Source organism: Fundulus heteroclitus, chromosome 19 (genome assembly GCF_011125445.2).
Source record: "Fundulus heteroclitus isolate FHET01 chromosome 19, MU-UCD_Fhet_4.1, whole genome shotgun sequence".
Lineage (NCBI taxonomy): Eukaryota > Metazoa > Chordata > Actinopteri > Cyprinodontiformes > Fundulidae > Fundulus > Fundulus heteroclitus.
In genome coordinates, this window is record NC_046379.1 from 174882 (window position 1) to 189133 (window position 14252).

General features: G+C 42.9%; 1 protein-coding gene across 1 annotated transcript in view; it reads right to left on the reverse strand.

Annotated features, from left to right (window-relative positions):
- tpo (thyroid peroxidase) overlaps positions 1–14252 on the reverse strand; it is a 29162-nt gene extending 14910 nt beyond the window's left edge. The window contains exons 1-8 of the mRNA XM_036150375.1: positions 14101–14252; positions 13291–13375; positions 13060–13214; positions 12771–12900; positions 11886–12015; positions 11128–11328; positions 7802–8278; positions 400–658 (exon numbers count right to left, since the gene is read on the reverse strand). Coding sequence (XP_036006268.1) covers positions 400–658; positions 7802–8278; positions 11128–11328; positions 11886–12015; positions 12771–12900; positions 13060–13214; positions 13291–13375; positions 14101–14188 — 1525 coding nt within the window. The 5' untranslated portion in view covers positions 14189–14252. The remainder of the gene's footprint in view (positions 1–399; positions 659–7801; positions 8279–11127; positions 11329–11885; positions 12016–12770; positions 12901–13059; positions 13215–13290; positions 13376–14100) is intronic.

The following is a 14252-nucleotide window of genomic DNA, read 5'->3' on the forward strand; positions in this document are numbered from 1 at the left end:
GCAACATGACCGTGTTTTCTTTTAAAAAATCTTCATTTTCACCTTTATGTTCAAAACTCTAAATAATTGTTTTATTTTAACAAGCTGCAGGTTTTTACTAACATCTGAGCATCTTTTCTCTCTGTGTCGTATTTTATTTGTTTCTTTACGCTCAGTCTGAGGCGCTGGTGCTTTTACAGAGATTCAGTCTGATTGGTGATGTGGGACATTTAGACCTAAAGAGCGGCTCCAGCTTTTCTTCTTCATTGGTTGTCTACAAACTGTGAGAGCAGTCGGTTCAGTACTCAGTTCCCAACAAACCCAAACAGCTCGGCTCGGTTCTCCGCTGCACCGGCAGACTGCAGGAAAATGTTCCTGAGACTTTATGCTCCTGTTCTGCTTATATAAGAGCGCACTGACCTTCTTTGACTATCCTCCATGGACTGAAGAACGTCTTGTGAAGTCTCAGGTGGGGAAAGCGCTCATGCTCCTGGAAGCTGTCGTTGAGCCTGCTGAGGATTGTGGGTATGGTGGCGTGACCGAACCTGAACGCCGCGGTAGCAAAGACGTTGGAGGCGGAGGCGTCCACAGCTGGATCGTATCCCCTGTAGGCTCCCAGGTAACGTTCAAACGACGGCAGACCAATTATCTTTGGCACATAATCCCTCATTGTTATTATCTGAAGGTCAAAGAAGAAACACAAGGCATCACAGACTTAACTGGTTATGTTAAGGTTTAAAACGCAGTGGTTACCGCCTATTTTTAGTATTGTTACGCCTGTTGATGATCTGAAACTGCTTCAAACTCAGCCAGAACCTCCTGCTGGACTCCATTTTAGCACCCAGAGGAACCTTCACCTCAGCTCACACCTCCAACCTGCTCCCCAGAGTAACTTCTCCTTCCAGTCCTCCCTAAGAACTCAGCTTCTCACCGGTTACCCTGTTCATTCTGATTTCCCATCTTCACACATTATTCACTGTTTATTACAGTAACTCTGATTGTATTGAAACATCTCTGCCTGCCATTAAGAGGCAGCGGTTTATCAGACATCCTGCTTTATGAAGGTGTTGGGGAGAGTGGATGAGGGAAACATGCAGCAGACGTAATAAACCCACATGGCCTCGCCACCGCAGACAGAACAGCAGCTTCCAGAGCTCTGAGCCCCGTACTGAAGCAGCGTCTGACCTTTCCTCTGTTTGTTCTTCATGTCCTGTGCTGAGATGTTTTCAGGTGGCCGCCCACTGACAGTCTGCTGAAAATAAAGCTCTTCTGCCTCCCTCTTCCCCCGGCTGGACTCTCTGACTGCTTAGAAGATGGAAAAATCATGATGACTCAACAAAAACACAGACAACAAGGAGAGGACGCCTTTCTGCTGTTCACGAAGACATTTCCACATTTATGAGAGCTAATTATGTGTTATCCCCTAATTAGAGAAGAGTGTAGATGATGTGGGCTGCCTGACAGAAATGATCAGAGAAATATTCAGCGTATTTATGAACGGCTGTTGTTAATTGATGTTGGTGATATGGTCGCTGCACTAGAATCTGTGAACAAACATCCAGTTTCCATCCAATCACTTCATTGTTTTACTGTTTGTGATTTATTTGACTATCTCAGAGGAGAATAGTTATGTAACAAACCACTGCCATTCAATATCGTCTGGAAAGCTCCTTAGCAGCTTCCACCTTCACCCAGTTTGTAACTCTGTGGGCAGACGCTGCGTGATCCAGAGAGGACCAAAAACACAGATCCAAACTGGTTCTGAACGGATCGGGCAGACTGGTGTTGGGCTCCTGGCCTCCCAACGCTCTGATGTCCAGATTTGTTTTCTATGTTGTTTTCTGATGTGTTTCAGTGAAGTCGGGTGTTTTAAAGCTTGGCAAGTTGGAAAGACGACTTTACGTCTGATGAAGGCAAGTTTATTTATAAAGCACTTTTCAGTAAAATGACAATTTAAAGTGCTGTATATGAACAGAAAAATATTACAGACATAGGAAAACAAAAGAATAAGCTAAATATATACTTGACTAGACTTCTTTCATACATTAACAAACATACAGAAAGACTTTAATGTTTCTATTCATAATAAGAAATAAGCTAAATATATTCTTTGGGATTTCTGATCTAAAGTAATTTTGTCCAATCTTTCTAAGCTACAACTAGAATAACTTCATACCTAAAAATTCAAAGCTTAATTTTTTTCTATTCATACATTCCTTAAGGTCTCTGATCTGATCTTTCTAAACCGCAGCTAAAATGGGAGAATTGTTCCTATTCAGGATAAAGCTTCACTGGAATGAGCTTCATCACTAGTAATCCTAAGAAAGCTGAAGCTTGAGGCTCTCCACCAACAGAGTGCAGAGCCTCGTTTTGACCTTTCTGACACAACAGCTAATCCAGAAAGCAGCAGAGTGAGGGAAGAAAGCACAGTAGAGGCAGGTGAGGATGCTGGTCTCTGTCTGCATCGTTCAACCTGACCGTGTGTCTTAGAAGCTCCAGAGGCTGGACACCTTCACCATAATAAACTCCTGTTACTACAGATAATCTCTACTGGTGCTGTTTCAGTCAGAAATGTTCTGAAAGCTCGTCAAAGGCACCAAAGGCCAAACATTGGTGGGGGTGTATGAATAGATGTGAGCCTGGATAAACATGCTGACTTTGAGTAAATTAGAGAAAGTAAAATAAAACTTGTGTGCCGGCTTGTTCTGATATAATTTAGTATTCATGGCCATGATGAGTGGATGTAAACCTTTGACCAAAACCATGAATTGTGTCATAAAATTAATAAGAAAAGAAAGTAAAAGAAGTTTATTGTTAAAAATTAATATTATATCTGATTTTCTGGCCAGCTAATTGTAACTTCTGCAGGATAAAGTTGAATAAGAACATCTTTTCTCCCCTGGAGCAGAGACTGTGAACCAACAGGCTGCTCAGATGCAAAGAGCATTTCTGTCAGACACAACCATACCCACCCTAACCCTCCCCATACCCTTACCTACAACAATTACCTGGTGTCTGAGCAGCAAATTGCATCATCAAACACTTTTACCGTCATGTTTCATTTCCTGTCTGCGACACGCCGCTGTTTTAGGCTTCAGCTTCTGCTTCTCTTGTTTAACGTATTAAAGTTGTGCTTTCACAGCGACTTGTCCAGAACAATAGAGTGAAACAGGCTCTCTGCCCAGTCGCCCTGTTTGTGGGAACAGAAGCTGGAGGACTCAGAAGCTGGAGGACTCAGAAGCTGGAGGACTCAGAAGCTGGAGGACTCAGAAGATGGAGGACTCAGAAGCTGGAGGACTCAGAAGCTGGAGGACTCAGAAGCAGGAGAACTCAGAAGCTGGAGGACTCAGAAGATGGAGGACTCAGAAGCTGGAGGACTCAGAAGATGGAGGACTCAGAAGATGGAGGACTCAGAAGATGGAGGACTCAGAAGATGGAGGACTCAGAAGATGGAGGACTCAGAAGCAGGAGAACTCAGAAGCAGGAGAACTCAGAAGCTGGAGGACTCAGAAGATGGAGGACTCAGAAGCTGGAGGACTCAGAAGCTGGAGGACTCAGAAGATGGAGGACTCAGAAGATGGAGGACTCAGAAGCTGGAGGACTCAGAAGATGGAGGACTCAGAAGCTGGAGGACTCAGAAGATGGAGGACTCAGAAGCTGGAGGACTCAGAAGCTGGAGGACTCAGAAGCTGGACATGTTGAGATTGAACCATATGGAGGGAAAAGCCCAGCAGAGCTGACAGCTGCTGTAGGCTGCAGAGGAGCTGCAGTCAGATGCTGCTTTCCCAGTGGAGCAGGACAGCCGGGTAACACTTTACTGCAGGAACAGACACTGCAGCACTGGTATCCAAAAGTATGAAGAAGGTTTTTATTTGCTCCTGAACGAAGAGTTTCATCACTGCATTGGATCTTCTGACAGATTCTAGCATTTTCTGTCTGACCCTGATGGCTCGCAGTAATCACCTGGAATAATTGGGACACTGTCAATGTGTCGGTGACCTGAGAGACAAATCTAATATCTGCTGAGTTTTTAAACACAACTGAAGAAAGTGGCTTGGCTGGTTTACTAGCAAGGATGCGGACTCAATAACACAAGGATGAAGGTTGAGTGTTCAACATCCAACGTTCAGATGAATCAGTCTTTCTGAGTGAAACGTCTTCATCGTCAAATGTTTAGAGCAACTGGACCCTTATGTCTGCTCTAATGTTACTGCAGACCTTGAAATGAATAAATTAATTCATGTGTTATTTCAAAATGGCTCAGAGAAGACCAGTGGGTCTCATTCATGGATCTTTCCAAGATTCTCAGGCTCCTAGAGGAGGATCCCAAGACGTTCCCAGCCCAGAAGACTTAAGCCTTCCACAGAGTTCTGGCTCCTCTGAGGAACCAGAACTCCAGGAGGCATCCTCATCAGCTGCACCCCTTTCTGTGTGGAAGAGCAGCAACTCAGCTCGGAGCTCCCCTGGATGACGGAGCTCCTAAACGTCCTACGCTGAGGAGGACACGGCTAATGTGTGCTAGCTTTGAGCAGCTCTGGTTCTAAAAGCAGATACATTTTGAGAGGTCTAACCTGAACCAGATAATTCATCACGAAACAAGGATTCTTTAAAAATAGTTTAAACTTTTTAAAACCATTTTTAAAAAAGGAGCATTTTCACAAGCTTTAGAGCCAAACATAGAAGGGTCAAGCTGGGTATTTGTAAATCTAATATTATAAATTGTCTCATCTCTTTTCATTCATGTCCCTTTAATCATTTAATCGTTTAATTGCTGCTGTTATTTCCTTTGTAGTCGTCTCTACTGTAGTTCTGGTTACTGATCAGTAAAACCAGACAGAAATCCTGTCAACATCCTAAACATGTCACATTCCCCCAACAGCTCTGCAGTCTGACCGCTCACTGGTTTTATTAAGGAAAGCATGAAGCTTGCAGTCCTGTCTGCACTTATTAAAGCTGGTAAATAAAGAATTCATTTCTAACAACATTATAAACACCAGAAACAGTCACTGAGCATAATTTCTTCTTATTTCTGGCTTCTTTTTCTTTGAAACACGAGATAAAGCTCCTCCTCTTCACAGCCTGGTCTGACCAGATAGTCTGTCACTTAAACACATCTTCCAGGAGGAGGATTTTCGCTGCAGCGTGTTAATCCTCTACCTGCCTTTTATGCTTCATCCCTAAAAATAATGCAAAGAGAAATCCCACACTTTAGCTCCCCTCTTCATGAAATCTCTCTCCTTCATCGCTCTGCAGGTGTCACATGAAAAAATTAAGCTGCAGATTCTCTGCTGTGCAAAAATGTCAAATATTACAGGAGAACTTAATCATTTGCTCAAATATTATTTTACAGCCTTAAAGTGGGTTCACTGGTTCCCTTTACTGGATTAAATGAATAATTTGCATAAAAAAATAAAGATGCTTTTCTAATAATTTGTCATACATGATATCTGCACCATTAAAACCATCTGCAGCTATAAGGAGTCTGCAGGCATTGAGTTTAACCAGTTTAACCAAAAACACGACACCCACTACCACATCATCCAGGACCACTTTAAAATCTTACAAATTCAACATAATCTAAAAATATTCAAGCATGCTTAATCATTTCAGTCCAATTTCTAGTTGGTTTTGGACACGCTTGGTTCTGATCGTTCCAGAAGAACGTCGTTTTAGCTCCGTCATCATCACAGAAACAAGCCAAGCTGATAATCCTGATCATCACACCAGAATATTAGGCTCTGACAGGGCTGGATTTCTGTAATGACCCTCACTGGCTCCTCTCACTGATGGAGTACCACTCGGCTCAGTTCTACGTCCCACAACCTTTATTCCTCGTATTCTAGCGCTGGGCGGAGTTGTCGGCTGAGATAGCTGTAATTTTAATGAATCATGAAGAAGTCTGTTCTGCCAGAACTCATAATGCATCAGTAGCATTTCAAGTAGTCTTCAGCTTAATTAGGACAAAATGGATGTTTTATTAATTGATTTATTAATTGAGAAAAAGTTCACATGCTAGGAATACAATCTGGGATCATGTTTGATCTGAGCTTTCTATGTTTCTCAAACTGAATAAAACAAAAATATATTTTATCTTCTTAATATTATCAAAGCTCTGCTGTTTGTCTCCCAGTGAAGTATGGAGACTTTATCAGATTGTTTTATAACTATATGTAATTATTTCATTAACCTGACAGGGAACTTATTCTAAATCAGACCAATTTATGGTTTTGGTACAGTTCAAGGAACATTTAAAAACACATTTCAGGTGTTTCAAAGCTAAATTTAAAGGACTAAACACAAAGGTTGTTACTTTTCAGGTTTGTTTTTACCATACATGAAGGACGCTGGTGGCATTTACACTTTTTAGACCTATTCAGCTTGGCTATTAGTTCTAGATGATTAGTATGTGTTTTATTATTTATTTTTACTTTGATTTTATTCTACATTTATAAATCTGTTAATTATTTGCATTTTTATTCATTCACTTGTCGTTTAGGTTTTGGAATTTCTGTCTTTATAATTTCTTTTATTTCCAGTGTTTCCTTACAACATTTTATCAGGTCCATATTCTCTATATTTACTTCATTTCTTGTATTTATTTCATGTTTTTTTAACCGTTCTTGTCTGTCCATGAAAATATTTGTTGCCTCTGTAAATAATTCTGTGCTGTTTGTGTAAAAGTTACTCTACAAGAAAAGTTTGATTTGGAAAGAGTTTCTTTTATAGTAACAACGTCCTCTGGAAAAAGGACCTGACTGACGAGGACAAAATCAGAAAGTCTTTGAGGATTAGGGACTTTTCTGAAAACCCGTTCTTCAAAGTGAAAAGTGTATTTTATGATACATTAGAATAAAGTCCAACCATTTAAAGAGCTGCAGGAACAAAGAACTTGACATGGTTCACTGCTTTCTAATGCTCTTTTCATGTGTAATTGAGAGCAGCAGCTTTTCTCAGCTAATACAGGACGTCAGGTTGCATGATCGTCTGTTCAATGATTCATTTATCTTTTGTTACAGCAGGGCCTAATTTAGGCCATCTGAACAGAATACCACTGAAACATTAAACACAATGCAGCGACATCATCAGAAATCCAGTCAGACGGAGTCTCAGAAACTCAAACATCTGCACGGCGCCCGCCGATAAACCATCTGACAGCGAGACGCAGCAGAGGGAGCGGTGGAAATGAAGCTGCATGTGTTCAGCATCAGAGAACAGGCACCGCCTCTTTCTACTGGTACCTACTCAGCTCAACTCTGCTGGGTTTTTAATTACATTTTATTTAATTTATAAACACATCATCTCAAGGCTCTTTCCAAAGTCTCATGTCCGCCTCTTCAGTCTTTTCTCCAGCCGCTTCCTACTACTTTAACGCTGACATTGACTTATTTTTTGCCATTTTGTATTGATTTAGATAACAAGGTAGACTAGTTTACAGTTTCTGTTTCTGTTCAGTCGTTCCTTTCTCCGTCACACCTCCATGTTAAACTTATGGAATGTAAGAAATTAACTATTTCCTGTTTTTAAGAGAAATATAAGCAATAAATGTAGTGGAGAGAGCTGCTGCTCCACAGTAATTCTGTGTCGTCTTGATGAGGTTCTGCTGATAAGATGTAGTTGAATACTTTCTCAGACCCAGTCAGTCCTTCTCCTTTTGATGAATGCACAAAGAAAAAATGTTTTTAATTCAAATTATTGCATATGATTTATGTTTAGGGCTACAGGGTGGGTTTAGGGGCATCAAACTGATCATGTTGGTGCATAGATGAGCCATTAAAGGTCGGACAGATGGAGTCGGAGACTTTTTGGTTCAGCGGTCACATACCTGGTGCAGCGCCCCGATGATCTTGCGTGTTTCTTGGTATACAGCCTCAGGGCTCCAGTGGTCGTTCATGTGCGTCAATATCTCTGCAATCCGATTGTGCTCCCTGAGCCACAGGGTATGCAAAGCGATCAGAGGAAGACCCTCGTTGACCCGACTGTCTCCAGCCCGGAAACACTCCACTCTCTCTCCCTGCGGGTCAGCGCGGCACGCTGACGGCGTCGTGGCTACGAAGGGAAGGTAAGATCTTCCGTATGGGTCCTTGAATTGGTCATTGATGGCAAGTTTTCCATTGAGGCCTGAGAGGTCACGAAGGGCACTCTGCAGCTGTGGAGTGTGTCCGTAAACGAGAGAAGCGTCTAGGTAAGACGTGATGGCGTTCAGCTGCTGGCGCTGAAGGGCTTGCTGTACGTCAGAGCCGGACCTGTCGTAGCAGTCTGGGGTGGAGCGGCGAAAAGGTTGGCAGAGCGAATCCTCAGTCTGTGAGCAAGGCACAGTGAAACAAGTTCAGTCTGTCAGAATGACGGCAAAATGAAGTATTGAAGGTTTGAATTAATGATTTAATGTCCTTTATATTACGGAGCTGACATAGAAAGGAAACAGAATAGATGAGTCCAGGACAAAGAGAAAAATCCAGATCTTTGAATCAGCAGGTAGGCCAGCATGAAAGGATTCCTCCAACCATGAGGAAAGAGTTGTTTCCAGAAGGAGAAGAGGAGACAGTTGTATTTATGACTGCTTTACACTGGATGAAGACCAGGCAACGATGTCAGAGTCGATCAAGCAGTGGAGGGTGTGTGGCTGTGAAACCTAAAGGGACAGAGTGTGACTAATTTGGCTTTTAATTGGCAAAGATCAAGTATTGCTTTTATAAATACGTATTGTGGCAGACTAATAGCTTAGAATTAGTGGTTTATAAATACATACACTGGGAGGCGACATGTTGTGTCGCTCTTTCTGGTTTCAGTAGCTGAAAGGAGACAAACATGTCAGCCATAAAGGTTTTCCCTGTCTGTCTCCTATATGAGGACGCGCTGTTGTCGATGCAGTAGTAGAAAACAAGCAAAGATGACCGTAGATCATTCTATTTGCCGTTTTCTGTTGAAATGGAGGACCGTCCATACTCTCTGCCCAGCGAGAGGAAGAGAAAGAAACCAAGAAAAGAAAAAGTAGTAATAACTGAAGAAAACTAGAGTCTATATCTGCGCAGCTATTATTACCAGGTGGAGATAATTCATGAGGGAGCGAAGATTTAAGATGTATATGGTGGTTGTAATCTTTCTACTGGACAGCTAAGTTAGTTCAATATTGTGGCGTTATGTTAGAAACTTGGCATTTGCAGCCCAGCAGCTACTCTGTCCTCCCTGCAGAGACGGCTCGTTTGTTCGTCTTCGTCTCCCTTCATCAGATGATCTCTGCAGGTCACTAAAAATCATTTCACACCATGACCGCAGCTATTAGCTATTAGCTGTAGGTTGGTACCAGATACATGGAGGACATGCTGACATTGTCACATTTACGACTCTGCAGCTTCAGCAGCAGTTATTAGGCGCTTAGAGGCGAGGCCGCTTGTAATTCATTTAGCGTAAAGCTTTAAGGGTCCCATCTTTGCTTTTTGCAGACGGTGGGGTTCTGTTGTTGTCCCCAGGCCGTGACTTTCAGCATCTATTGGAGCGGTTCACCATTCAGTGTCAGGCAGCAGGGACAACAGTCCATTATGTCAGAACCATGAGCTCCAACCTAGACTGGGCCAGGATTCTGGAACCAGGAAGAGCTGGACTTCTCTCTCCGGGTCAAGGACCAGCGTTTGCCTCAAGAAGAAGAGTTTAAGTGTTTGTGAGTGATTGTAGGATGGAGAAGACTAGATATATCGGGGAATGGAAGTAAAGCTCTCATCTTATTTTGTCCCGCTGTGCTCCAGACCTGACCTGTGATCCTGGGACAAGAACTATGGCCAAAAGTACCAGATTCTGGGTACAGGCTTCTGAAATGAGTGGCCAGACTTTCCCTCAGATAGGAGTAGAGCTGCTCAGGAAGATTGAAAGGATTCAATGGAGGTGGTTGATCTGATGGGAATGCCTTCCTTTGGAGGTTTTCCGGCTATGTCTCGCTAGAACTTGCTGGTGCTGACCAACATATCCTGTAGGGGACTTTATATTCTATCTGGAATCAGAGCGCCCTGACGAGGGCTGCTGGGAGAAGTGTGACTGGGTTTACATCCCCGACCGGTTATCTCCACGCCTCAAACTGATGGATAGAAATGATGTAATGTACCGTATTATTCAGACCTTAAGGAACATCAAATCATAAGGCGCACTAAATATTCCTCCCTAGTGTGTAATATCTCTCCTCCACGTCCACAGCTCTCTATCGTCTCTGGAGGACAGAGTAGCTGGACTACACTGCCCTGTTTCTGACATGAGGCCAAAATAAACTTTTACATTGAATTAACTTATTAGGTTTATTGCTGCTAGCGCGTACTCCAGGCTGCCTTACATGAATGCTCTTCTAGTTTAGACATTACAGTCAGGCAGTCTGTAGACAGCTCAGGGGTCCTCAGGTAGTGACACAGTGTACCGTAATGCTCCTAATATCCACTGAGCAGAGCAGCTTTGTTGCTAACCAAAGTCATATTTACACATTTTAACAGATTTTTGAGCTCATGGTACCACATAAATATAAAATATACGGCGCACAATGAATTTTTGAAAACATTTAAGGATTTTAAGTGTGCCTTATAGTCCGATAAATACGGTAGTTCTGAACTTCCAAAGTTTGGATAAATTAAGCACAGTGCCAGACAAATCCTTTCTATAAATCAACTATATCAAATCCAGCACTGAGATCCAGTAAAACTGTTATTTTTTTTAGATGCATCACTGTTAAAATGTGTAAGAGTTAAAATCTCACCACTGATTCTTCCCACTGGTGAAACTTTTCTAAAATCACCAGGATGTAGATCCTGAAAGGTGCTAAAGGGCTTTACCTGCTTTCACTTAATTTGAGCTGTCCAAGTCAAGGTTCCCATTAATTCAGAATAAATGCTTCATTCACAAACGTTTAATGAAACACATTTTTAAAGCTATAAATTGAATGCACTAAAATGAAAGGACGTATTTTCATTAATTTTGAGTTTATTTTGCAACACTAAAAGATCAGTTTGTTAAAATGATTTTAAATAAATCTTCACCAGGGGGTTGCTATTTCAAATTAAATCTGAGGTTTCTGGGTTAAATGTTAACTAGACAAGAATTAAAGAAATCTCATTCAGTGAGAAAGTGAATTAAAGACATGAACTGTTTGGTTCTGTTTGTCTGAGCAGAAATCACCTGAATGGGGAAGCAAGGATGCAGGTTTTCACACGACTGCTGGCAGTCCAGCTCCGTCCAGAACGCAGCGCTGCTGATGCTTTGGGGGGTGAAGGTTACGTCGTGATCGATGTACTGTCCCCAGTCCACCAGCAGCTGAGAGTAGTCATCATCTCTCCACTTACAGGAGCTCCTTATTATTTCCCTGCTGACGCTGCGAGGCTGCACACACAGTCTCAGCTTTTATTATGAAGGACAACTTATTTCATCCCAACAAGTTTATTCTTTCATCCTTTAAGCTAAGCTATAAAGAGAAGAAGAGCCGAAGCTCCACACTACAACTACATTAAATCTAGCAGCTGGGTATTATTAATTATAATTAACTAATTATTCCTCCTCAGTCAATAAAAGATGACGGATCATCTGAAGCAGCTTCACGGGGAGGGAAACTTTTTAAAAGTTACTCCACAAACTGACCGCATTCTGTAATGAGCCCCGGAAATTATGGCTGGTTTCCATGTGAGGATGAGAAAAGGTCCAAATAGTGTTTGGAGGAAATGAATGTTTATCCAGATAAGTAGAAATCAGCTCGTGTCAAGACGAGGGAATAATATTCTGCTGCTGTATATGAACCCAGCAGCGTCTGTCGCATGTTCCGGCCTCTTCCTCAGGGCCTTATCTGCCTTAAAGCAGGTGGGAAAATGAAATGCGCTGCTCTGACTTACAGGGTCAGCTCATTTTATTTCTACCGTAATTTGTGCAGGCCCGCCTTAAATTACCGGGGGAAGCTGGAACCCATTATGGAGCCGTTCTCGGTTCCAGCCCTTGGGTTCGCCCTCTCCGTCTTCATATTCAGCAGGAAGCCATCTGACCAAGGCGGTGTTGGCCGCTCCCCAGCCAGGATTCTGCCTGACAAAAAAGAAATCAGGAAATGTGTCAAAGAGCCTCAGCAGAGCAGAATGGATCTGGGTAAACCATCTCTGCCTGGCTTTAAAGCCCCAAATATGGACTATGAAATCTGCTAAGGTTTAATACGAGTTTAAGGAAAGCTTTGCTTGGTTTCTACTTTGCTTGGTATTATGGGATGGTTTAGATCAGACCAGATTCCTGGTAGTCCAGGGGTCTGCAAACTTCACTTTCCAAAGAGCCATTTAGACCAGCTAAATAAAACTATTTTAGAGCCACAAATCTTATGTGACCAAAAAAGTCACCTTATAGATCTGCTGTTGGTTATATTTAGAAACCTGAGTTTTAAATATAGATATTATAACATCATTCTCCAGCATTTTTAGCCTTAATTATTCAGAGTCATTGTGGAAGGTGACTGGCCTAGTCAAAGTCCAGACTTTAATCCAATGAACCTTTTAACAAAAGAGGAATAAGCAAAACTTTCAGTCTGGATCTGTTCCACGCTGTGAGCTGGGCACCACAGGGATGGTGTGAAGGACTACACTTCTGTCAAACGCTTAAAGTCTCTGCTGAACTCCAAACTAAAGCCTGGTAATTATTGTTAAAGCATAAATGAGAGCTTTAGAAGTAATTTGCCACTTTGAATGTTGACTCAGATGTCATTTCTCTTGGATGTAATGAAAAGAACCTAATCTGAAGCAGTATCATGTCTTTAACAGGTTTCCCTGACGCTGCGCAGCGAGGCGCAGGTCTACCTGTTGTTGCAGACTCCAGAGATGCTGCGGTATTTGCTGTGATGACTCCCTTCACAGGCGGCTGGGTTTGCTTCACCTGGACACTGCGACAGCTCTGCAAGCAGCGCCACGTTTTCCCAAGACAGCAACTCTGGTACAAGCAGATAATCAATCAGCACAGGACCAAACTAATGCATCTGAAAGGCGCCATGAAGTAGTTTAAGAGCTGGCAGGCTTTAATGTTTCCAAATGAGTCTGTAAAAGTCAGATGGGGCCTGCAGCTGGAGCTAATAAAGGAGAACAAGCCTACCTGCAGCTGTGAAACTCCTTTCATATTTCTGCTTTGCTCTGATTTTCACCACTTGCAGGGCAGTGTGAAAAACTTCCCCCGCTCTGGAAATCTCCTGAGTCTCCGGCTCAGCTAGCAAATGAAACCTGAGCCCGGAGTGTGGAGGTGTTCTCCGTCTGTGTGCAGAAATGGGTGGACTGAAGCAGCTCCTGCTTGTTGTGCATTAAAGCAACAGTTTATCTGAGCACCCACCGTTGTCTGGAGCGATGTAAGGCGTTGTCGACAATTTGAAGGCTTTCCTGATGAGATGAGATCAGCAGGTCTCTGAAGGACGAGGCTGGACAGAGATGACAGAATGGACATGAAACACGGCCCTGCTTCTACAGAACCTTTGGACCTGAGACCTTTGGACCTCCTTCAGCAGACACAAGCCTACTGGGTTGTCACTGAATCCTTAAACTTCACGTTTTGTTCCACCCTGAGACTCGGCTCTCATGGGCCTCAGCAGAAGTCAGGGACTCAAACGTGATGTCTGGCGACTCCGTGGCTAACAAACGGACCGTTGCCCAATAATCTGGCAAAGACAGTCAATCCGAGCCGGTTCCCCCAGGGTGCTGGACTGCTGCCTGTTTCACCACAGGCTGAACTCCTCCTCAGGATGCAGGACAACCCCCCCCCCCCACGCTCGGTGGTCTGCTCTGTATCGTGGTGGAAGAAGGTTTGTGGGGCAGAAGCTGCAGAGCATCACGGACCTTTGCTCTGACCGGCTCAGCAGGTCCACTGAACACTGGAGGAGTTCTGGGCAGAACATGCTGGGTCAGTCTTCCAAAAGAACCAGGGGGGTTTTCACACTGTAGAACTCAGTGAATAAGATAAAACATCTAATACTGGAAATTTAACAACAGACTAACCTTTTAATTAAGAAAAAAAAGATTGATCTTGACTAAAACTGAATCCTAAGCAGTAAATGTTCCTTCTCCTGTTTATTCTCGCTCCTTTTAATCAACGATTCATCTAGTTTCTGACTTAAACAAGTTGTTTTTAAAATAAAAACGTACTCACTGCTGAACGTCGAGTTGTCCGGTGAAGGAAACCCTGCTGGAACGCTGCAGACAAACGTAGCTAGAAACCATAAATGAAAGCTTTCCATGCTTACGGCCACCCTGTGCAGCCCAGACGGTCAGAGGAGGTTCTGGAGCGCGTCTCTATGTAGA